Here is a 24246-nt window from a genome sequence, read left to right as displayed (position 1 = left end):
GAGAAACCCATTCAGGACTCTTGGGGGTCTGTAAAGGATAACAAGGGACCCAAAAAAGATGTCAGTGACACCTTAACTGTGTTCCTCAATGGGTCTCGGAATCTCCAGTAGATTCCTTCAAGTGGTTCCACAGACTGAAAAAGGAAAGGAGAAGCAGAAGGGGAAAGAAATGGAAGAACAAGTCTTAGAGAAGCCAATTCAGAGAGATTTTATAAGTTTCCCAAAAAGCCAATGAAATTTTACATTTTTTTCTCAGTAAAAATCATTCCAACAAGAAAAGAAGTGAATAGAGGGACTAAACACATAATTAAATAGGGCTTTCAGTCGATTAAAAAAAAATCCCAGGAGTAATAGGTACCAAAAGTGAGAAAAAAAAAAAACATACAGGCCTTTTAAAAAACTTATAGCATGTCTATCGAGAGCTTTTAATTAAGTAGACTTCTGACCATGGAGCTCTTAAAAAATCTTTTCTTCAAATCTCTTATTATCAGATTTTAGCCAAGACAAGCAGACCAAATTTTAGCCAAGACAAATAGTCAATATTCCTGGATTTTAAACCTTCCAAATGACTCAAAACCAACTTAGCCAAGGACACATGAGATGTCCCCAAAGAGAGGCAAAGCAGTCCTCGCAAGATCCACTGTCATCCCAAAGGCAGCTCAAGAAAAGGAAAGTTTTGCTACGTGCAAATGGGGTACAACCCACATTTTCATCTCGTCACATTCTCTAGGGTCTCAGTTTCTCAGCTGAACATCTGCACACAAAGGTTGACCTTCCCATGTGCCCCATAGATGAAAGACTAAAAGAGATGAACAGTTAGTAAGACAGGAAATCAAAAACTGTCTATGGAAGGGAAAAGGATCAACAACAAATGAGTACTCCAAAGTTCAAGGGCCATACAATGATCAAAACATTGTTTTTTCTTTTGAATTAAAGGTTTTACATCTGGCCGGGCGCGGTGGCTCACGCCTGTAATCCTAGCACTCTAGGAGGCCGAGGCGGGCGAATTGTTCAAGGTCAGGAGTTCGAAACCATCCTGAGCAAGAGCGAGACCCCGTCTCTACTATAAATAGAAAGAAATTAATTGGCCAACTAATATATATAGAAAAGATTAGCCGGCATGGTGGCATATGTGGGAGGCTGAGGCAGGAGGATTGCTTGAGCCCAGGAGTTTGAGGTTGCTGTGAGCTAGGCTGATGCCACGGCACTCACTCTAGCCTAGGCAACAAAGCGAGACTTTGTGTCAATAAATAAATAAATAAATAAATAAATAAATAAAAATAAAGGTTTTACATCTCTAAGGGACTTGTTTCCTGACTGGGAATTGAACCCAGGTTGTGGTAGTAAAAGCACATATCACTATGCTACAGGATGGAGTGCCTGTTTTGTAAATCTCACAGAGAATCCAAAGCAGGTGGTTGAGCATTTAAAGGATTTTAACTTTGTTTCAGGTTATACTCTAGCTCCTTAATTTTGTTGAGAGAATTTCTAAGGCTAGTGATGACACTCTTACGTGTCTTTTTAAAAAATGTGATCATTCCATAAATACGAATAAGGAAAGAGAGATCTCTAAAATATTTTTCAAATGTAGGAGTCTTGCTATTTTATAGGATCCATCTTTTGGCCACTGATATGAATTTCTGATGGTGTATTTATTTTGAGGGCAACTCAACCCAGTAAGCCTCTTCATGGAAAGCCCAGGAGGTTATTTTCCAGGTTTGGAGTAAGTTTTACCATACTGGACCCTGGAGAGGGCATAGAAGAGGAAGTCCCAACGATCCTTGTCAAACTCACTTCCAGGAATGGGCTGAGTCAGCAAAAGACTCTTGTTGCCATGGACAGTTAAGGACTGTGTCTGTGCGTCTGATGCCTCCAGTATCTCACAAACTTGGGGGTGCTGCCAGTCACAGACCTGTTAATCTGGCCACATAGGCCATGCTCCACAGTTATGTGTGGACTTGGACTTGCCCCCTGGCCTAGCTTAGGTTTAAGCAGAGCCCCAAGATGAGGCCAGATGCTTCTTCTATGTGTAGTTGCTGACCTGCAGTTGCCTCCTGGTTCACAGAAGATTTGAGGACAGCACTAGGCTTAGTTGGATCACTTCTCCACTGCTAGCACTGGGCAGGGCCAAATGCTCCCACTGCAAATCACCAACCTGCACTTACTTCTTGGTCTAAGGAAGATTTAAATGTGATCACTAGAAATTTGTTGGATCACTTCTCCATCATGAGGGTTAGGTGGGAGCAGATGCTCCCACTATAGGTAATTATTCAACTACAGCCCTCTTTCAACCTAAGGAAGACTTAATGAAAGCACCTAGGCTGTATGAGAAATCTGGCCAGCGATTCAAGCCTACACGTCCCTTAAAATGTGTTTCCTACAGCATGATGCTGTTGGCTACTTTCTCTAGCGCTGTACCTCCATTGGCTGAAAGGCAGAGCAATCACCAAGATCCTCATATTGGTCACTATGAGCCCCACCTCAATCTTTGTTTCTAACAGACTCCATGGGGTCTAAATTTGCCAGTACTTCCAATGTGTCCCATGGAATGGGACAGGAGTGAGGGTCCCAGCATGGTGAGGAAGCTGAATGCCCACTTCCAACTCACTTTTACCACTGTAGAAGCTATGAGTTCAGGAGAATTCTCTGTGTGTGGCACTGTTTCAGCCTGGGGAAGGGAAAGCATAGTCAAAGAGAACCATTTCTCTTACAGTTTGATCATGGCTTTTCTTGGTTCTGTGCTCCAAGAGGTTATCTCAGTCTTACTACTGAGGAATGGGATATTCAGGATCCTTTTCTTGCTTTTTAAGATAGCTGCTGGCTAGACTTCTGCAGGGAGTGAGCAGTGAAGCCAGAGAAATCCTATTCCACCATCTTGCTGATGTCACTTGGAATATCATTATTCAAGCATCTGTGCTAAGAACGCTTTTTTACAAAAATTAGAAATTCCTTAAAATGAACCTTTCTAAAAATAAACATAGAGGAACAAAGTCCATTATTCTAACATATTAGAAATAATTCAAATCTGAGGCTGGGCTTCTCCACACATTGGGATACCTCCCTGGCAGAACTTCTCAGTGGGGAAAATACTGTTGAGGGAAGTCGTGACTGACATCGTGTGTGGTAGATGGAGTTCAACAGCCAAAGCGCTCACTGAGTACTAGCACTGTGCAACTTTTCTACTAAAGGGGCTCCCCACTTTGCCTTGTTTTGTTGTTGGATGCTCATTGTGACAAATGTGCTTTCTCTGCAAATTCTGAACACTGTTTAGATCTTATTTTAGAAACAGTCTAGAACTGCACCGTGGTAGAGGCATAAAATGATAAGTGGTAACTTAACCCAGCAGAAGGGTGGGAGGCCTTCCAGGCACTTGATGGAAACCAGTAGAACTCAGGGTGTTTCTCCAGTGGGACTCTAAGGCCATTATTTGTTCTGTTAAAGAGGAAATACAATGGGGTGTCTCTTCTGTTGACCCTGCCCATGAGAATATGGATCTTGTCCTTTGATTTTGACCATAACCACATCAGGAAATCACAGACTCCACAGCCATTTAAATTCAAAAAAGAGTCTCAGGGTATAATTCCACACAATTTTACTGTAAAGTTTGGAATCTTATACCAGGTAATTTCATCCAAATCTTCCATTTTTGTAATCATCCTCCAACCCCTCTAGTCATCTCTACTTGGCCTCATTTTCTGACTCCTCCCTTCTGTCTGTTTTTTAAAAACTGATTTATAGGACCCTGACCCTCTGGCCTTACACCAGTTATCAAATAAAAACAAATAAAGAGTTAGAGGAGAAGAAGCTTTACTTAAAAATACTGTTGCAACAGGGAGAACAGTCTGATCTCAGAAATTGGCAAGCAACTCAAAATTAAACAGAAAATGGCTTTTCTTTTAGATGGTGAGGGGGTAAGCACTAAAGGTAAGTTGGGCATACGAGGGGTAGAGGAAGCATAATGCATTACCTGGTTTGACAGGAAATGTGTTTTGCTGAAGTCAGCTGCCAGCCCACCGGCCCAGCAGGGGTGACGAACCTGCTGCCTCAGAGCCACATGTGGCCCTCCAGATCCCCAAGTGCAGCTCCTTGACCAAATCCAAACTTCACAGAAAAAAAATCCCTTTATTAAAAGGATTTGTTCTATAAAATTCGGATTCAGTCAAAAAGCTACATTCAAGGATCTAGAAGGCCATATGTGGCCCCAAGGCCACAGGTTCCTCACCCCTTAGTCTAGGAGATTGAGACTCTGACATCCTTTTTATAAACCCTCCCAGGCAGCTCCTGGGTGCAGCTACACTATACACTACAGTACAGGAGCTCTACATGAGCTCCATGAACAATCTTACCAATATGGTGTCTTTAGCGTCATATCACTTACATGGTAAGGACTTTAATGACTTCAAAATTATTATCTACAGCTACAGATAGGGCTTTTTCTCCTGCACTCCATATCCTCCATATCCGTATATTCAAATGCCAAGTAGATATTAAACTTGGATTTTTCCAGATTCTTTACGTCGAAATGTTCCAAATTGAATCCATTATCTATCATGACCACTCCACTTCCTGATTAACAATACACTTCCACTCACATCCACTCTCCTGATGAACGATACAAAAACTTACCCACTCTGAGCCAAAACTCAATCCTCAGAGTGTCCCTCAATTCTTCCCTCTCTAGCCTTTTCCACATATAGTTAGTTACCAAGTTCTGTTGATCCTACTTCTTAGATCTTTCTCTCTATAATCTTGTTCTTTTTCTCCAGTCCCACCAATCCAACCTTAGTTTGGGCCCCCATCTCTTGTCTCCTGCAATATTGCAAAAGCATCCTAAATTATTTATACATGGACTAATTTCCACCACACCAATCCTTCTTTTCTGCACCAGAGTTATTTCTTTCCATCCAGTATCCAATGAAAAATTAAAGACATGTAGAGAAATAGGAAAGTATGACCCCTAGACTGGGAAAAAACAGGTAAGAGAAACTGCCTATGAGAGTGAAGAGATGTCAAGTTTACCAGAAAAAGATGCCAAAAATAGCCATTGTAAGATGATAGTTTGCAAGTATTTTCTCCCATTCTGTAAGTTATTTCTTCACTTTGTTGATTGTTTCCTTTGTAGTGCAGAAGCTTCTTAGCTTTATGTAATCCCATTTGTCTGTTTTTCTTCTTATTTTCTATGCTTTTGAGGTTTTACCCAAAATGTGCTTGACTACTAAACTAATGTCCTGAAGCATTTACCCAGTTATCTCCTAGTAATTACACAGTTTCATGTCTTACACTTAAATATTTAATCCACTTTGACTTTATTTTTGCATATATTGAGAGCTAAGGTTCTAGTTTCATTCTTCTGTATATGGTTATCCGGTTTTCCCAAAACCATTTATTGAAGACACTCTCCTTAACCCAATGTACATTCTTCCAGCCTTGTTGAAAATTAGCTAACTGTAAATGTGTGGGTTTAATCCTGGATTATATATTCTGTTCCACTGGTTTATGTGTCTGTGTCAATGGCAGTGCTATGCTGTTTCGTTGGAAGAATTGTCCATGCTACCAAAAGTGATCTACAAATGCAATTCCTTTTAAAATTCCAATGTCATTTTTCACAGAAGTACAAAAACCAATCCTAAAATTTGTATGGAACCAAAGGATTCCAAATAGCCAAAACAATCTTGAGCAGAAAGAGCAGAGCTGGAGGCATCACACTCACTGATTTCAAAACATAGTATAAATCTATTATAATCAAAACACCATAGTACTAGCATAAAGACACACACCTCAACCAATGAAACAGGATAGAAAGTTCAGAAACAAGCTCAAGTATTTAAGGTTGATTTTTGACAAAGGCTCCAAGAACACACAATGTGGAAAGTACAGTCTCTTTTATAAGTGGTGCTGAGAAAACTGGATATCCACATGCAAAAGAATGAAATTAGACCTTTATCTCACACCACATGCAAAAATAAACACAAATAGATAAAATAGATAAAAATATATAGATAAAATATAGGCCATAAAATAGATAAAAATATAGGCCATATGTGGCCCCAAGGCCACAGGTTCCTCACCCCTTAGTCTAGGAGATTGAGACTCTGACATCTGACATACTTAAACATAAGACCTGAAACTGTGAAACTACTAGAAGAAATAGGATATGATCTCCATGACATTAGTCTGGGCAATTATTTTCTGGATATGACTCCAAAAGCATAGGCCACAAAAGCAATAGTAGACAAATAGAGATTGCATTGAATTAAAAAACTTCTGCATAGCAAAAGGAAACAATTAATAAAGGTTAAGAGACAACCCATGGATTGGGAGAAAATATTTGTAAACTAGTAATATGACAAGAGATTAATAACCAGAATATATAAAAAACTCAAGCAACTCAACACCAAAAAACCCAAATAATTCTACTTAAAACTGGGCAAAGGATCTAAGATATTTCTGAAAAAGAGACATAGCATGGCCAACAAGTATATGAAAAATGCTCAACAGCTCTAATCGTCAGGGAAACGCAAATTAAAACCACAATAACATATTACTTCACATCTGCCAGAATGGCTATTATCAAAAAAAGGAATGATAATAAGTGTTGACAAAGGATGTGGACACAAGGGAACACTTGGATAGTCTTGGTGGGAATGTAAATCAGTACAGTTATTTTGGGGAAAAGTGTGAAGGTTCCTCCAAAAACTAAAAATGGAATTACCATATGATCCAGCAATTCCACTTCTGTCTATATATCTGAAGGAATTGAAATTGGTATATCAAAGAGATGCCTGCAATTCCACGTTCATTTCAGCACTATTCATAAGAGCCAAGATATGCAACCAACCTAAGTATCCATGAATGGTAGAATGGATTAAAAAATGTGTCATATACACACAATGGAACACTACCTGGCCTTAAAAAAGAAGGAAATTCTGCCATTTGTGACAACATAGATGGGGCTACAGGACATTGTGCTAAGTGGAATTAGCCAGACAGAAAGACAAATACTGTATTTATCTCACTTATGTGTGGAATCTAAAAATACTGATCTCATAGAAACAAAGCATGTAAATAAAGGTGGTTACCAAAAGCTGGGGTAGAGGATGAGAAATAGAGAAAAAGTTGATATTGATCAAAGAGTACAAAGTCTCAGTTGGATTGGAGGAATAAGTTTTAGTGATCTGTTGCATTGTATAGTGACTATAGGTAATAACAATGTGTATCTCAAAATTGCTAAATAGATTTTTAGCCTTTTCATAATGAAAAAATTAGGTATTTTAATTACCTTGATCGAGTCTACCTCTCATGTATACATAGATCAAAACATCATACTATACCTCATAAATATGCACTACTATCATTTATCAATTAAAAATAAAGAGATGTTTTTAAAAATGAATCATAAATATGTGGCAAAAAATTAAAGTTAACAAAATTAGGCAGCAGAAATAAAACAAGGCCAACATAACTCTGTGCATACTCATTCCAAGATTTTTGTTGCCCAGAGGTGTGAGAAGGAGATCACAAACACCACAAGGTCTGATGGTATGCATTTTCCCTTTCGTCTTAGTGCTATAAGTATGAGGGCATTTTGGAAAGAAGGGATGCATTATAGTAAGAACAATTTTTTCAGGCCGGGCGTGGTGGCTCACGCCTGTAATCCTAGCACTTTGGGAGGCCGAGGCGGGCGGATCGCTCAAGGTCAGGAGTTCGAAACCAGCCTGAGCGAGACCCCGTCTCTACCAAAAATAGAAAGAAATTAATTGACCAACTAAAAATATATATACAAAAAATTAGCCGGGCATGGTGGCGCATGCCTGTAGTCCCAGCTACTCGGGAGGCTGAGGCAGTAGGATCGCTGAGCCCAGGAGATTGAGGTTGCTGTGAGCCAGGCTGATGCCACGGCACTCGCTCTAGCCTGGGCAACAAAGTGAGACTCTGCCTCAAAAAAAAAAAAAAAAAAAAAAAAAAAAGAACAATTTTTTCTGGGGCTCAGACATGTGCACTGAGACCAGAAAGGGCAAGTGGTTTGTGCAGAGTCACACAGCCAAGAAAAAAACCTGAGTCTCCTGACTGCTAATCTGATGCTTGTGACTCTCCTGCTTGGCGCTTCTGGTATACAAATAAATACATATTATTATAAGAAAAATCACTATCACAACCCTCCAAAGCTCGGCTCTCTAGAGCCTGAGGATTTCTCCAGATCTTAATTATTTGTTAAGATGAAGGTTCACCCTGTTGGAGAACATTTAATGCTGCCCTGTATTTGGTCTTAGTGGCATTTGACCTGTGGTATCTCTCTATGAGAACTTAAAAATAATTTCCAACCATCTTTGAATATCCTTATGAAGATGGCTAGAAAACAGGTGGGAGCTTTACCTCACAGAGAAAGAAACCAAGGGGTGAGGTGACTTCTGGAAGAGTTATCAATGAATGACTTGCAAAGCTAAATAATGACATGTTTCATCTTCATTAGCCAGGGCAGGAACTGCGTGTGTCCAGAGGAAATACGGCTTGTGGAGAATGTTCTAATCAATTGTGGTGGACGTAGGCCAGACACTGAACAACCTTACCTCACCTCCCAGCCCCTGGAAACAGACATTCATCTCCTTTATATATTCACACACATGCTCGAATATTGACAGCAATTTATTATATTACAAAATGCTCAGTTTCTTCTAACCATCTTTTTCTCTCTTCTTAGTGACCCAGGGCTCTAATGAGCCATTCCTCACATGCAGAACCACACAAGGAGAATGACTCACACACACATTAACAAGCTCTGTCTCTGTTTCTTACTTTATCCATCTCAATAGGCCGTCTTGCAACATTCTTAGATTAAAAAGGGATATAGAAGGTCAGTCTGTTCACTCCTTTACCTAACTGCAAGGAAACTATAACTTACTTCCTATGAAGTATATATTCAGTTTTACTCTTTAAATGGCAATACCCCTTTTCCAAGGAGTGAGAACTATTTTACCTGATGCCCTGTGGGAGCCAAGAATATTTGCTTATTAAAAGTAACCAGTAACCCACTGGAGACCAGGCAGTGGGCTAGTGTACTATATATTTTAACATAGTACACTATATTAAATAAATAAATCTATGGGGTATAATACATAATCTTATTCCCATTCTCTTGGAAGAAACAAGGCTACACAACTCACAAGTATCAGAACTGGGATGTGGAGTGTGCACTGTCACTACCCATGCTGAGTTCTTAAGCATCAAGAAGGGGTGAGACTGTTGCGGCACGTGTACAGCTAGTGTTACAGCTCTTGACCAGGGAAAGAACCTAGCGGCACATGAAGAGTTGGAGAACAGCCTTTATTCCTCCCTAGCAGGCTCAGCACACCTAGTGTTACAGCTCTCTTCCTGTCTTCTGACCCTTCTGCCTTGGTCTCCTCCTGCTTTTATACCCTGGGTAGGGCTCAAAAGTGTCCAATCAACTACAAGCTTTAACATCCAATCAACATCAAGCTTTAACATCTAATAAGCAACAAGCTTTAACATCCAATCAACAACAGTGGAATTAAAAAATTACCCAATCAGGATCATGCAAGCAGTGTGGCCAGAAACAGGCAGTGGCACATGGGCCTGGGGGCATTCCTGACACAGCAGCTCTCTACCAGGGGGCCCAGCCATAGCAGCGTGCCCTCCAACTGGCCAGGCACAGCGCTGGCCGGAGATGCAGAGCGACGGGGAGGCGGCAAACGGTCGCGTCCCGGCACCCAACATTTTCCGTATCAAGACCATTTTCTGTTGTCTCAGTGTTATAAAGTAGGCCATCTGCAATTGCCATCCAAATTGTCAGAAAGCCCTTTTATGTCCCTGGGGTTTAATGTAGGTTCACAGCATAAGCACATAAGTATCCACAACTGCCTTGCTTTTCCTTTGTACGGTGACAGGTTGGAACATTTTAATAAGCAGGAATATGAAAGAACACTCCCTCCATTTGTGGAAAACAAGAGGGACCTATTGTAGGAGACAAGCTGCAATAACGAAAATGCCAGGAAGAATGAACTTATCTGAGGAAGCAGACTCCCTGGATCCTAAAGTTCAAATAGTAGCTGCACCCACACACCTTCACTGCAATAAGGATCAAACAAATGTGATATATTTTTTACTGTTATACTGTCCTTGTGCACACGCGTATGTGTCTGTGTGTACGTGCGCTAATGGGGTAGAGCCAGGAGTTCCCAGAGACATTCACAGCAGCAGTAGCACTCTTCCCTAACTTGACAAGAAAAACCCATGGCGGACTCACCTCTGAAAAAAGATTGTGGCCTCCCTCCGAGAACCAACTTGGGATGATAACTTGTGAGCATCTAGCCTCACAGGCTTTCTTTCTTCCCAAGGGCAACCAGCTCAGAGGGGCTTTTCAGAGATAACAGCTCATTCTGGAATATCTTCCTGGCATGTAACCTTGCAGCATGCACTCAAGTTCTTCAGGGGTTTATTTGCTTCATCTAGAAATTCAACTGAATTCAATCAAATACATCAAGTATTTATTAAGAAACAATTATTTGTTAGACAGTGTATTAAATGCAAACCATGAAGGGTGTAGAGATCAATAATCTATAATCTTTCAAGAAGTTGATTTTATTTTTATTTATTCTTTATTTTGAGACAGTGTCTTGCTCTGTTACCAAGGCTAGAGTGTAGTAGTGTCATCATTGGCCACTGCAACCTCTAACTCCTGGGCTCAAGTGATCGTCCTGTCTCAGTTTCCAAAGTAGCTGGGACTACAGGTGCCTGCCACCATGCCCAACGAACTTTTCTATTTTATGTTGAAACAGGGTCTCACTATGTTGGTTAGGTTGGTCTTAAACTGCTGGTCTCAAGCAATTCTCCCACCTTGGCCTCCCCAAATCCTGAGATTATAGGTGTTAGCCACCTCTCCTGTCCTGTTTCAAGGAGCTAATTTTACAACACAATTTAGATATTTTTCTGAATAACAATAATAAAAGGCTGAGTGCTAAGAGTACTAGAGTACTACTGAGGTAAGTTGTGAGGTATCTGCAGGATTTTAACCACCTGGTAAATGGTTTTCTACACAGAGAAGCAGCATGGGCCCAGGTTAGGGAATAACCACATATTAGGTTTGAGTGGTGCATAGATGGCATGACGGAGAATAAATGAGAAGACTGGCTGGAATGACAAATTAGGAGAGGGATGGAGCAAGGACTGTCACATTTGGTGATCTGAAGATCACTGGAGACTTTCTCAGAAGGAGTTTGAAAAGCCAGTTTGAAAAGCTAGAATTGAGGGAAAGTGACATGTGAAGTGGTGTCAACCAGTCTTGTTAGACATGTGGAGGTAAAAAGTCTGGATTGTAACAGCATATCCTGCCTGATATTTTCTTTTTTCGTTTTTGGCATAAGACCCTTTACCATAAAGCATTAACTCATAATCAGCCAATGGAGTATCTGGTGAATCCGCATGTGGGTTACTAATTCTCATGCTACACTCAATTTCAGTCCTCACTGTTGTCCCCAGAGATAGGACAGGGGCAGGATTAAATAAATTGCAATGTTTTAAATGGTGATTAGAAGAAGACAAAAGGATTTCCTAAGATGTGAGTCTACCTACTGAAATATGGTGAGTCTGCCTGAAATTCAATAGATTTTCCATAGCAGGTAGAACCTGCAAGAAAAGTTCATGTGCCAAAACCAACTCAGATGAGACCTCCACCAATTTGACTGTTGCTGCTACTACTTTTAAACAATTAGGTTATGCCTTGGCTACTGGGTCTAATTACAGGCTGTAAATTAATACTGTTCCAGTGCCTGAAGGAAATACACCTTGTTGCATTTTTAGCTGAGAATGTTTCACAAACAATGTCCTAAATAAACTCTACAATCTGAAACTGGGTTGTCTCTTGTATAACAAACCTATCAGGTTTTTTGTTGTTTGGGGTTTCTTTGTTTTGTTTTGTTTTTGCAGAAATACCTTAGGTAGCACGAATTAAATTTAAAAGGTTTTCAATGATTCCTCCTGCTCTCTTTGGCAAAAAGGTAATTCAGTAAAAAGATTAAGAGATTCAGAGACTTGAGGTAAAGATAGACAGGAAGAAAAACAGGGTAAATTCAGTCAAAGCACAGTACTCTTTCCTGTGTCCTTAGTCTGTTGCTTAAGGTTGTTATTTCCTTTTAGCAAAGAATCTTTTAAGGAGGCAGTATTTTATGTGCCTCCAGGTACCAATTAAGAAATGCATCCCATTGTCTTCGTGGGGAGTTTTATCCCTGCTTTTTCTAACATGACTTGCAAATAAACAATTCTATCCAAATTAAAATTTCCCATTGTGGCCACTTTAATTCTAGGTTAACGCTATGTACTTCTGAACCCAGTTCCGTTCTGTGTGACCCAGGCAGACTGAGGCCTCCTGTTTCTGTCATGACTTCCAAAGTCATATGCTCCCTGACAGCATAAAACCCTGCATTCAAAAGCCAAAAAGAGGCTGGGTGTGGTGGCTCATGCCTGTAATCCTAGCACTTTGGGAGGCGGAGGCGGGCGTATTGCTCAAGGTCAGGAGTTCGAAACCAGCCTGAGCGAGACCCCGTCTCTACCAAAAATAGAAATAAATTAATTGACCAACTAAAAATACATATACAAAAAATTAGCCGGGCATGGTGGCGCATGCCTGTAGTCCCAGCTACTCGGGAGGCTGAGGCAGTAGGATCCCTGAGCCCCGGAGATTGAGGTTGCTGTGAGCCAGGCTGACACCACGGCAGTCACTCTAGCCTGGGCAACAAAGTGAGACTCTGTCTCAAAAAAAAAAAAAAAAAAAAAAGCAAAAAAGATAAAGAATACCTACCCAAGGCCCTTAAATTGGATCCAATTCAATTAAATGTTCATTCCAATTTGATTTTGTACTATCAGTAGTTCAGATTGTGTCTAACAGACTCATACACCTAGCCATTTAATAATCCATTTGAGTAAACTGGGGCAGAAAACACACACAGAAAAACAAAACCCCAAGAAACAAAAACAAATAAACAAAAAAAGGAAACCTATTGTTCAGATACACTTGGCAAGCTCAGAACACAAAATAAGTGGAACTTGGAATCCAAGGGAGAAGCTTACCAGATGCTGCAAGTGATCACTGGGCTCAACGGCTCCTGGCGAGCTCTTGCGTGGTCACTCTCTGCTCCTTGAACCTGTCGACCTGTTAAAAACCCAAGACACTTTAAATTTGACAAAGTTTACTTGGGTAAGAAAAGAGTTCTACAAGTGGGCAGCATTCTCGACAGAATATGGTTCTGAATGCCCCCGCACCTAATGAGGCGAGCGGCATTTATAACCAGGAAACAGGAAATGAGGTAGGGAGATAGTACCTGACTGGCCCCGTTTGGCCCAGGCCTTACTGGGGCATACTTCCGGAGCTTTTAGCCTGCGATTGGCTAAAGCTTTGGCTGCAATGGTTCTCTGGGACTCAGTTGCTTGGTTACAAGAGTTTACTACTAGGTCAGGTTACAACTGTTTACACATCAAGTTAGAGTACCACTCACTAAGCAAGGAGGCCACTGTGGGCCAAACCTTATTACCACAAGCACAGAGGACACTTTGAGCCAAACTTAAAAATAACACTATATTTACCACACTTTACCTCACAAAGAAAAGAAAAAACAACTTTTCTCCTGTCTAATTGAGGCTTTGGACCCTTTGACCACCATCTCTCCATTCCTGCAATTCCCCCAGTCTCTGTTGATCATGATTCTACCCCTGCTTCTTTGAGTGTGATTGTTTTAGATTCCACATAACAGAGAACATAGTTCCTGGTTTCTTTCCCTTAATATAATATTGTCCAATTTCTATCCATATCATTGCAAGGACAAAATTTCTTTCTTTTCTAAGGCGGAATAGCATTCCCTTGTGTATACATACCACATTTTCTTTATCCATTTATTTGGTTATGGACATTTAAGTTGATTTCATAACTTGGATAACGTCAATAGTGCTGCAGTGAACATGGCAGGGCAGACATCTCTGTGAAAAACGGATTTAACATCTTTTGTGTAAATACCTAGCAGTAGGATTAGTGGATAAAAACAGGAGTTCTATGTTTTGGTTTTTGAGGAAAGCCTATACAGTGTTCCATAATAGCTGTACTAATTTACATTCCTCTCAGCAGCCTACAAGGATTTCCTTTTCTCCACATCCTGGCGAATACTTGTTACCATTCAACTTCTTGATAATAGCCTTTCTGATGGGTACGATGTGATATCTCCTTGTGGGTTTAATTTGCACTTTTCTAATAATTAGTGATGTTGAGAATTTTTTCATATATCTGTTGGCCATTTGTATGTCTTCTTCTGAAAAACGTCTATTCAGGTCCCTTGGCCATTTTAAAATCAGATCATATGTTCTCTTTCTATAGAGTTGTTTTAGTTCCATGCATATTTTGATATTACCTCCTTTTCAGATGTTGCCTTCCAATCTCTTTGCCAGTCGATAGCTTGTCACTTTATTCTGTTGTTTCCTTTGTTGTGCAGATGAGTTTTAGTTTGATGTTATCTTATTTGTCTATTTTCGCTTTTGTTGTCTATACTTTTGGGAGGCAAATCTAAAAAATTATTGCCTAGACCAATGCCATGTAATTTTCTCCCCATGTTTTCGTCTAGAGGTTTTACAGTTTGGGGTCTTATTTTTACAAGTTTAATTCATTTTGAGTTCAGTTTTATATATGGTGTAGACAAAGTTCTAATATTGTTCTTTTGCATATTCATGTCCAATTTTTCCAACAGTCTTTTTATTTAAAAGACTGTCCTTTGTCATTGTGTATTCTTGGCACCACTGTTGAAAAACAATTAACAGCATATATGAAGGTTTATTTCAGGGCTTTTTCTTCTTTTCTGTTAGTCAATGCATCTATTTTTATACCAATACCATGCTGTTTTAATTACTATTGCTTTGTAGTATAGTTTGAAATTGGGTGGTGTGATGCCTCCAGCTTTGTTCTTTTTGCTCATGATTGCCTTCACTATTGAAGGCTTTCTGTGGTTTCAAATAAATGTTAGGATTGTTTTTTCTATTTCTTTGAAAACTGAAATTGGACTTTTGATAGAGATTGCATTGAATCTGTAGATCACCTCAGGTAGCATAGACTGACAAGATAGGATGGTCCAGGCATAGCCTTGTCACAGATGAGGCACTCAAGAACTCTCTTCTAGTAGATCCTGCCCCTCCTGGGGCATGTGGGTGAGTGGGGGGGGGCTCTTGGAGCCTGGTCATCTAGGGATGACCAAATATAACTTCCCACTACTTTCAGTAGTGACAAGCTCAGCTTTGCAAGTGGGCTGTGCTGTTCACTGGCACCTTTAATTAGGTGCTGCCACTGGCACATACAGAGAGCTATCACTAAGATCTGCATGCTGGTTGCTGTGGGCTTTGCCTTCTTGCTTGTTTCTATCTGAACCTATAAGATCTAGGCATGCTGTTACCATGTTCTCTGTGAGGAGATACCAGAATAAGCTTCCTGGGAAGCATCCCAGAATGTTAGGGAAGCTGGATGTTCACTGTTGGTTCTTTTTTCCCTCTTTAGGAACCATGGTGCCTGGGGAATTCTATGTGGTGCTATGTTTTCTTGGGGGATGGAAGGTTTGGTCACAGTGAAATTATTTATCTCATCTTTCTATGAGGTTATTATTCCATTCTATGGACCACACAGGTGATTCAGCCTTATTTTCAATTTGGGAGGTTTTGACCAAGGTGTTCTTGTCTGTAGATAGTTACTAGTTGAACATTCTGTGGGGGTTAGTGAAGCCTGAGACCTCCTATTTCTCCATCTTCCTGATGCCATAGACAAGAAATCAGGAAGTCTACTGTTTAAATAGACTTTATGTTTTAGAACACTTTTAGGTTCACAGCAAAGGTGAACAAAAGGTATAAAGATTCTTCATATACTCTTGCCATTAATTACCTACATTAATACATTATTACCAAAGTTCATAGATCCCATTGGGATCCACTCTTGGTGCTGAATATTCTGTGGCATTTGACAAAGGTATAATCACATTTATCCACCATTAAAATATTTTAAAGAATAGTTTCATTGCCAAAAAGTCCTCTGTGCTCTGTTTATCTGTCCCTATTCCCTAATCCTTGGCAACCACCAATCTTTCTAGTGCCTCCACAATTCTGTCTTTTTCAGAATACCATATTCAGAATCATACAATGTATAGCCTTTTCACATTGGTTTCCTTTAATTGGTAACATGCATTTAAGTTGCCTCCATGTCTTTTCATGGCTTGATAGCACTTTTCCTTTCCTTTCTTTCTTTTTTTTCCTTTTGATATTTAGCTGTAGAGAATCCAGTTGTTTTTATTCTTTTTCTTGTGATACATAATAGTTGTACACTTATGGGTACATGATATTTTGATTCATGTATAATGTGTACTGATGAAATTAGGGTAATGTGAATGTCAATCACCTTAAATATTTATTATTTGTGTTGGGAACATTCCAAATCTCCTATGGCTATTTTGAAATATATGATAAATTACTGTTAATTATTGTCACCCTATTGTGCTATCAAACACTAGAACTTATTCTTTTTAATCTCATTGTATTTTTGTACCTATTAACCACCCTCCCTTTTTCCCTGTCCCCGACCACCATTCCTAGCCCCTAGTAACCAAAATTCTGCCGACTACATCAATAAGATCAATTTTTTTAAACTCCCAATGTAAGTGAGAATATAGGATATTTGTCTTTTTGGGCCTGGACTTTTATATTTAACATAATGACCTCCAGTTCCATCCATATTGCTGAAAATGACAGAATTTCTTCCTTTTCTATGGTTGGATAGTATTTTGTTGTGTATATATACCATGTTTTCATTTTTATTCTATGTTTAAATTTCAGAATATTATAGGGGTACAAACATTTTGATCACATATATTGTCTTTGCACTGCCCAAGCCAGAGCTACAAGCATGCCCATCTCCCAGACAGTGTGCTCTGCACTCATTAGTTGTGAATTTATTCATCCTCTCCTCCCCTGTTTCACCTGCCTGGCACCTAATGAATGTTACTTCCATGTGTGAGCAACCAAAGTGTTGAGCAGTTAGTACCAATTTGATGCTGAGTATATGCAGTGTTTGTTTTTCCATTTTTGTGCTAGTTCACTTTGAAGAGTGGGCTCTCACTCCTTGCAGGATAATGGAAGAGGTGCCAGTTTACCATACATCACTGATGGGCATTTAGGTTGACATTGTATCTTGACTATAAGGAATAGAGCTGCAATAAACGAGAGTGCACATATCTCTTTGATATACTAATTTCCTTGCTTTTGGATGAATACCCAACAGTGGGATTGCTGCACCATATGGTAGTTCTATTTTTAGTTCTTTGAGGAACCTCCATATAGTTTTCCATGGTGGCTGTACTACTTTACATTCTCATCAACAGTGTACAAGCATTCCCTTTTTCAACATCCTTGGAAATATGTTATTTTCTGTCTTTTTGATAATAGCTACTTTAACTGAGGTGAGATGATATCTCATTGTGGTTTTGATTTGCATTTTCCTGTTGAGTAGTGATGCTGAGCATTTCTTCATTTACCTATTGAGCATTTATGTTTTCTTTAAAGAAATGTGTATTCAAATCTTTTGACTATATTTGTGTTATTTGGAATTTTGTTGAAATGTTTGACTTTCAACATTGTTAATCCTTTGTCAGATGAATATTTTGAAAATATTTTCTCCCATTCTGCATGTTGTCTTTTCACATAGTTGATTATTTCCTTTGTTGTGCAGAAGCTTTTTAGCTTGATATAATGTCTATTTTTGCTCATACTGCCTGTGCTTTTTGTAACCCACCAAAACAACTGTGCCCCATCCAATGTCCTGAAATGTTTCCCCAACATTTTCTCTAGTGTTTTCATAGTTTCATAACTTTACACTTAAGCCTTTAATCCATTTTTGTTAATATTTGATTTTTGTATATGGTGAGAGATAGGGCCTAGTTTTATTATTCTGCAAATGGATATTCAGTTATTCTGAATATACACCATTTATTGAAGAGACTGTTCTTTCCCTGGTGAATGTTCTCGGAGAAAATGTGTGCATTTATTTCTGGGTTCCATATTCTGTTTGACTGGTCTAAGTGTCTGTTTCTATGGCACTATCATGCTGTTTTGGTTACTACAGCTTTGTAGTATATTTTGAAATCAGGGATTGCCTTCACCTTTGTTCTTTTGGCTCAGGATTGCTCTGGCTATTTGAGGACATCAGTGATTCTCTAGGAATTGTAGGACTATTTTTCTATTTTTGTGAAAATGACACTGGTATTTTGACAGGGATTGCATTAAATCTGTACATCATTTCAGGTAGTACAGACATTTTAATAATATTAATTATTCCAATCCCTGACTATGGGACATCTTTCAATTTTTTAAATCTCCAATTGCTTTCATTGGTGCTTTATAGTACTCTTGTACAGATATTTTACTTTTTGGTTAAATTTATTTCTTGGTATTTTTTTGAAATTATTAGAAATGAAATTACTTTCTTGAAATCTTTTCCAGATTGTTCACTGTTGAAATATAGAAATGGTACTTATTTTGGTATGTAGGATTTGTATCCTGGAACTTTATCAGTTAACAGTGTCTTGGAGAATTCTTTAGGTTTTTCTAAATATAAGGTCATGTCATCTGCAAAGCATGAAAACTTGGTTTTTCAGTTTGATTGTTTTTTGTTTTTCAGACAGGGTCTCACTCTGTTGCCTAGGCTAGAAGGCAGTGGTATCAACATAGCTCTCTGCAACCTCAAATTCCTGGGCTAAAGTGAATATAACTAGGGGACAACAGAGAGGATGAGAGGAAGACTCCATTGAAGAACAATCACCTAACCCGATAATATCCTGTCTCTCAAAGAAAAACTCTGATTCACATTGTATTAGCCAACAATTGTTTAATATACTTTATAGGCAATAAGTTTTTCCATAACATTCTATTTATCTATCACCACTAACAATCTAGGAATTCAGCAATAATCCAATATTGCAAGTTTTCTAGCATAAGTGACTATGGTTCTCAAGATTACCACCCATTAGCCTTAAAATGCCTTTATTATTATTAATTTCAAGAGGTGTGTGCTTATGTTTCTGTAAAAAGCTACTTAGCTGCATATACTGACATTTTTATGGGATAAATGATTTGATGTCTAGAATTCTCTTCAAAATAATGTAGGGGGTTAGAGGAAATATGAGAGATCAGCATTTGATAACTGGTGAGCTGGGTAATAAATAGAGGTTTATTTTGCTCCTTATCTTAAATGGTAAGAGATCGATCACCATGTTTGGCCACAAGCTTTTTCTCCAGAGAAATATTAAATATATTTTTCAGCACTTCTTCTATTTCTCCTTCATCCAGAGTCTTAAACTCTACCAGGTCTTTATTGTCCTTATAATTGAATATTCTGGAGGTGAAGGTCCAGCCCACTAAACAGTGAACCCCTTCTGTGGTCTGTAAAGAACAAAATGATTTGCTTGTAAGCACAGATGTTGAAGATTCCTGCAAGTATGTATTCATAGCCTGAAAATCTTCAATTGTTCGAGGTTGAAGAGTAAATGAGTACATTTTTTGGTATTTATTGTTTTCCAGGAGATCAGAATTAAGAAATTCTCTGTTTGGAATGTATTGCTCTCTTCTGATTTGGTCCAGGTACCAGATGCCACTCTCTTCTCTCAAGCGGAAGATGCAAGGCACCTGAGGCTGATCCTGCCCAGAAATTAACTCCAGAGGCTGCCACATCTGGTAGGAGCGTCCAAACCCAGCATCAACAATGTACTTCCTGCTACCAATGGTCACCTGCAGTACAAGGTGAATCATGTTACTGCTGTATTTGTCAGCTGCAGTTATGTAAACATACCCTCCCAAAATCGTGGTCTCAAAACCAATTGTGCACAGAGCCCAGTACAGAAGTTGATTGACCTGGAGACACCACCCACCCCGGTTCTTTCTCACAACTTGATCAAAAATGGCCTGTAAGCCCAACTCCATGGCTTCCCCACAATGTATGTTAAGGTTCTCAAAGGGAATGGCCCGGATGTGGTGCTGAAGAATGTCAGTTAGTGTTTTTAAGTCCAAGTTCTTCCTAGAGTTCTTATAACCAATTCTTTCAAAATATGCTTCAATGTCCATGATACCCTAAGCAAGGAAAATAAAGATAGATAGTATTACTTTTGCACATGGATTTCTTTGAGTAGCCTAATTATAGGTGTAATGTATTTTACTTATGAAAAGCACTCTATGGTTACAAGTATCTATATTAATAACTCCTTATTTAGTGCTTTATTGTACAAAATGATTTCATATGCACAAGTTCACTTAATAGTCTCAGAACCCTGTAAGGAAAGTAGTATCATTTCTTCTATCTTCCAGGCATGAAAAGCTGGAAAATCAGATGAAATGATGAGCCAAATGATAAATAGCTTATTTGTGGTTTTCTTGGGGATGAATAAAAAAGAGATTCCAGTTGGTATCAATTAAGTAGTCTTAGAAACATATCCTGACATAAGCAGCAGAATTATACAATAGAGGACGTGGTACTCAAGGTACACGACACACTTGAGTTTCCCTTTTGTTGAATCTTACACAAAGTTCCCCACTAAAAGAATTATATTTATTTACACACTGATTGATTCATTCAATAGTTTCACTGAATATCATTTATGTATTTGCTAGTCATCGAGTGTTTACCTGTCCTCAAAAATCTTACATTTTACTGGGAGTGGGAGTAACATTCTGACTGGATAAAATGTTCAATAGTCAACTGGTAAATGGATAAAATGTTCTATTGGTTAGATTGTGGTAAGTGTCCTGGGGAAACCTAAAGCAAAGAAAGGGATTAGTGAGGGCACAGGGAGAGCTTCAGTTTCAAAGATGGCAGCTAAAGAAAGACGCATGAAGACGATAAGGATGCTGGAGAATAAGCTCAGTGGAGACGTGTGGGGAAGATTATTCCAAGCAGATGAACAGAAAGTTAAAAAGCCATAAGCTGTGTAAGAAACATCTACAAAGCCAGGGTGATGGGAACAATAGTGAAGTGAGAGTGGACCGAGATGAGATCAGGTAGATACAGTTTTACAGTCAATGTTGGCATTATGGCTATTACTGTAATTGACGTGAGAAATAAAAATGAGAGGATGACAAAAGGGTTATAATTTGAACAATGTTTGTCATAATCAATGGGATCTTTCTGAGTACTGTATGGAGAATGAGCGATCCACATTGAACTCTGTGGATCTTCATGTGAACTAGGGAGGAGAAATTCAAACACAAGTTTTAGTACCAATGTTTGGCTCATGGATGGCAGGGAACGTGAGTAGATCAATGAGACATTTATTGAATGACTTTTGCCAAAATCTAAGTATGTACATTCTGCTGAAGGGCTAAAAGCTAGTGAGATATTACCCTAAAGCTATTGGGGAAATCCTAGTGAAGAACAACACTAATAAAGAATTGACTAGTAAGAATGAAAAGTTTCTTGTAAGCAAAAAAAAAAAGAAAAAGAAAAAGAAAAAAAAATAGAAATAAAAAATAAAAGGAATAAAAAAAAAAGAATTGACAAAGTTGAGGAATAAGGAGCAGGAGAAGGGAGGATGAAGAAAGTCATCAACGAAAGCTTAAGCAATCTTTTAGCTTTTATGAAATGTGAACCAATAGAAAAATGCCCCTGATTTTGTTTAATCCATTTAGAAAATGTTTTTGTAACCTGCTATCAAAGAGTCTTCATCTATTGAGACTTTGATTTGCAGCAGTGGTGCCCAGACCTCCAGAGTAACTCCTTTGTGGTATGGCATGGCCTAAGGATGACATGGTACAAAGGGACCCGTGGGTGGTGGTAAGTAAAGAATCTCTATTTTCCGTCCTCCTATCATTTCTTTCATATATTTATCTTTCTCTTTTTGACCCAAATATCCTTCCAATATTGCCAGTATTCCCACCTTTCCCTGTCCTTGAGGTCTACAACATTATTTCTCCTAAACCTACTAGATTAATTGCATTTTATCCCATCCTAACTTGAACCAGCACTCTTTCTCCACACTTAGACAAGCTCTAAAACTCTACCACTCAGGCACAGAGAGAAAAATTTGTATTTACTCAGATCACCCCTCCCTTGTCCCTCCCTTTTTCATAAGATGCAATGTTGAGTAGGAATTTAGTAACTGCAAGTTCATTTAAAAGGAATTAATTTTTGTTAAAGTCCAGGATACTAACAAAGGTTGTAACCAAATAGTACTTGAGTATTTTGTGACTAAACATAAGAAATTGTGTATCGCTAAAGTTATAATTCAAGGTGGAATGCAGAAAGCACTTGGAAAGTAGTTGCCAGGATAAGAACAGACTGAAAACACAATTAGCTTTATACATTCACTTGTAGAATCTGTAGAATTTTATATCCTTTGCTTTAGGCTGGATCATAAATATAAAAGAAGACTTGAAAGATGCAGAATGAACACTTGGAGGCCCACTGAGAACTCAAAGAAAGGCACTTAATAGCTTTCCTAGTAAGCTGAAAGTAAGTTCATCTTCAGCTTTAAATCAGAAGATTTGGTATGTTTCTTCTTGCTGGCACAAACTCCAGAAACAATAGAAGAGACAGTTTTAAAAACACAACATGACTTTCCTTGAAAACCAATGGGTACTTTTGTGGACTATAATTATGAAGAATTACTAAAAATCACAGAACAGAGGGAATGGACTGCATAATAAAGTGAACACCCGAACTGCACAAGGAGGAGTGTAGAAAGTATAACCACCACAGACGGAGCAACACTGAAGGGGCCAGAGCCTCCAGCTTCAAAGCTAGAGGTTGTGGAAGCCACCAGGAGGGGCCCAGAAGCAACAACCAGATGATGACCTGCCCCGGGAGCAGCAAGGAGGGGTGAGCCATGTTCCATGGCCCCGATGACTACCACGGCATACACCAAACACAACAACCAGGATGTGGTGGTAGCACCAGGTCTTCCTTTAGGTGACAACTGTCATTGAGGATGTTGTCGGAGAAAAAGAAGTGAATGTCCTTAATGCACAGTGTCACCAGAAAGAAAGGACCATCTACCTCCAGAAGATCTGCCATCAATGTATCTATCTCCTGACATATTCATCTTCCTCCACCTCCGCTGAAAAACTTGAGGAACACAAGCCTGGCATTAACTAAGGTGGAGAAAGAGATATGCAGACATGAATATGATAAAAAACATAAAAATATGATAAAAACATAAAAAACATATGAAAATATCTATGAGATTGGGATTACAGGAAAAGACATGACATGCAACTGTCATATTCATAAAAAGACAATCAAAGTGGAAAAATAAACTGAATAGAAGGAAATTCTTTGCAGATTCATGGAGCTATAAACCATGTAAAATGGACTCGATGACCAAGCACTAAAAAATGAGATGATAAAAAAATACCCTTTTATGAAAAGAAAGATTTCAGACCTTAGAATACTAAAAAGGACATAAACAGACCTGATCCATAATTAATAATAAATAAAATAGAAATATATCAATATAATATCATATCCTACTACTTATCTAGAAGAAAAGGTAATAAACCCAGATAAGGCCATGTGTGATCCTGGGCAGGGAACCTCCTGGCCCACACCACAGTAGTTGTGTGACTCAGCTGGCTTGAGGTCCCGCCTAATGGCAGAGGCCTGGGAGTGACCATGGAATCCCAAGGGGAGGGTGGAAAGGAGTGAGGCCTGCCTCAAACTGCCAGGCTGTGGGTCTATGACAGCCCCATCTCCACAGCCATACTTTCTGGTCGAATGGGGCCACTTCAGCAGCTTTGGCCAGAGGAGGGGAACAGACCTATGACCCCTGCTAAAAAACATTGGTGAAGCTGAGAGCAGGCTTATGGAACTCAGCCCTGCTGCCCAGCCTCACTCTGCCACCTGCCCGGCTGAGGTGAAGAGTAAGGACACACCAGGAAGTCACAGGGCCCCACCCGCCACCTGAGGCACTAGAGTGCTTCCCCAGAGGAAGTAGAGCTGGTCACAGGACCCCCATTTGGGGGATGGACACACTTGCACCTCTGACTCAGGCAAGGCAAAGGACATATATGTAACCTCAACATTTGTACCCCTGTAATATTCTGAAATTTAGAAAAAAAGATTAGTTCATATACCTGAGTGCAAATTTCTTATAGCTAGAATAAAAAAGTGTTCAGAATCAATTTTATTCCTATTTTTCATTTTTAGCAAATATAAGCACTGAAAAACTTAAAAAAAATAAA

At 39.1% G+C, this 24246-nt stretch overlaps 2 protein-coding genes across 3 annotated transcripts in view; both read right to left on the bottom strand.

Moving 5' to 3' along the window:
* LOC105882541 (arylamine N-acetyltransferase 1-like) overlaps positions 1-13270 on the bottom strand; it is a 100429-nt gene extending 87159 nt beyond the window's left edge. For both annotated transcript variants that reach the window (XM_075997237.1, XM_075997238.1), the window contains exon 1: positions 13081-13270. The gene's annotated coding sequence lies outside the window, so the exon portion shown is untranslated. The remainder of the gene's footprint in view (positions 1-13080) is intronic.
* Positions 13271-18789: 5519 nt separating this feature from the next.
* On the bottom strand, positions 18790-20787 carry LOC105882543 (arylamine N-acetyltransferase 1-like). Its single transcript, XM_012785045.3, has one exon. The coding sequence runs from the start codon at positions 20137-20139 to the stop codon at positions 19267-19269; it is 873 nt and encodes a 290-aa protein (XP_012640499.2). The 5' UTR covers positions 20140-20787; the 3' UTR covers positions 18790-19266.
* Positions 20788-24246: the final 3459 nt, after the last annotated feature.

Source organism: Microcebus murinus, chromosome 24 (genome assembly GCF_040939455.1).
Source record: "Microcebus murinus isolate Inina chromosome 24, M.murinus_Inina_mat1.0, whole genome shotgun sequence".
Taxonomy (NCBI): Eukaryota; Metazoa; Chordata; class Mammalia; order Primates; family Cheirogaleidae; genus Microcebus; species Microcebus murinus.
This window is presented reverse-complemented; position numbering and strand designations above follow the sequence as displayed.

Excerpts from the sequence above, each read along its gene's own strand:
- LOC105882543 (XM_012785045.3), bottom strand. The coding sequence starts at position 20,139 with ATGGACATTGAAGCATATTTTGAAAGAATTGGTTATAAGAACTCTAGG.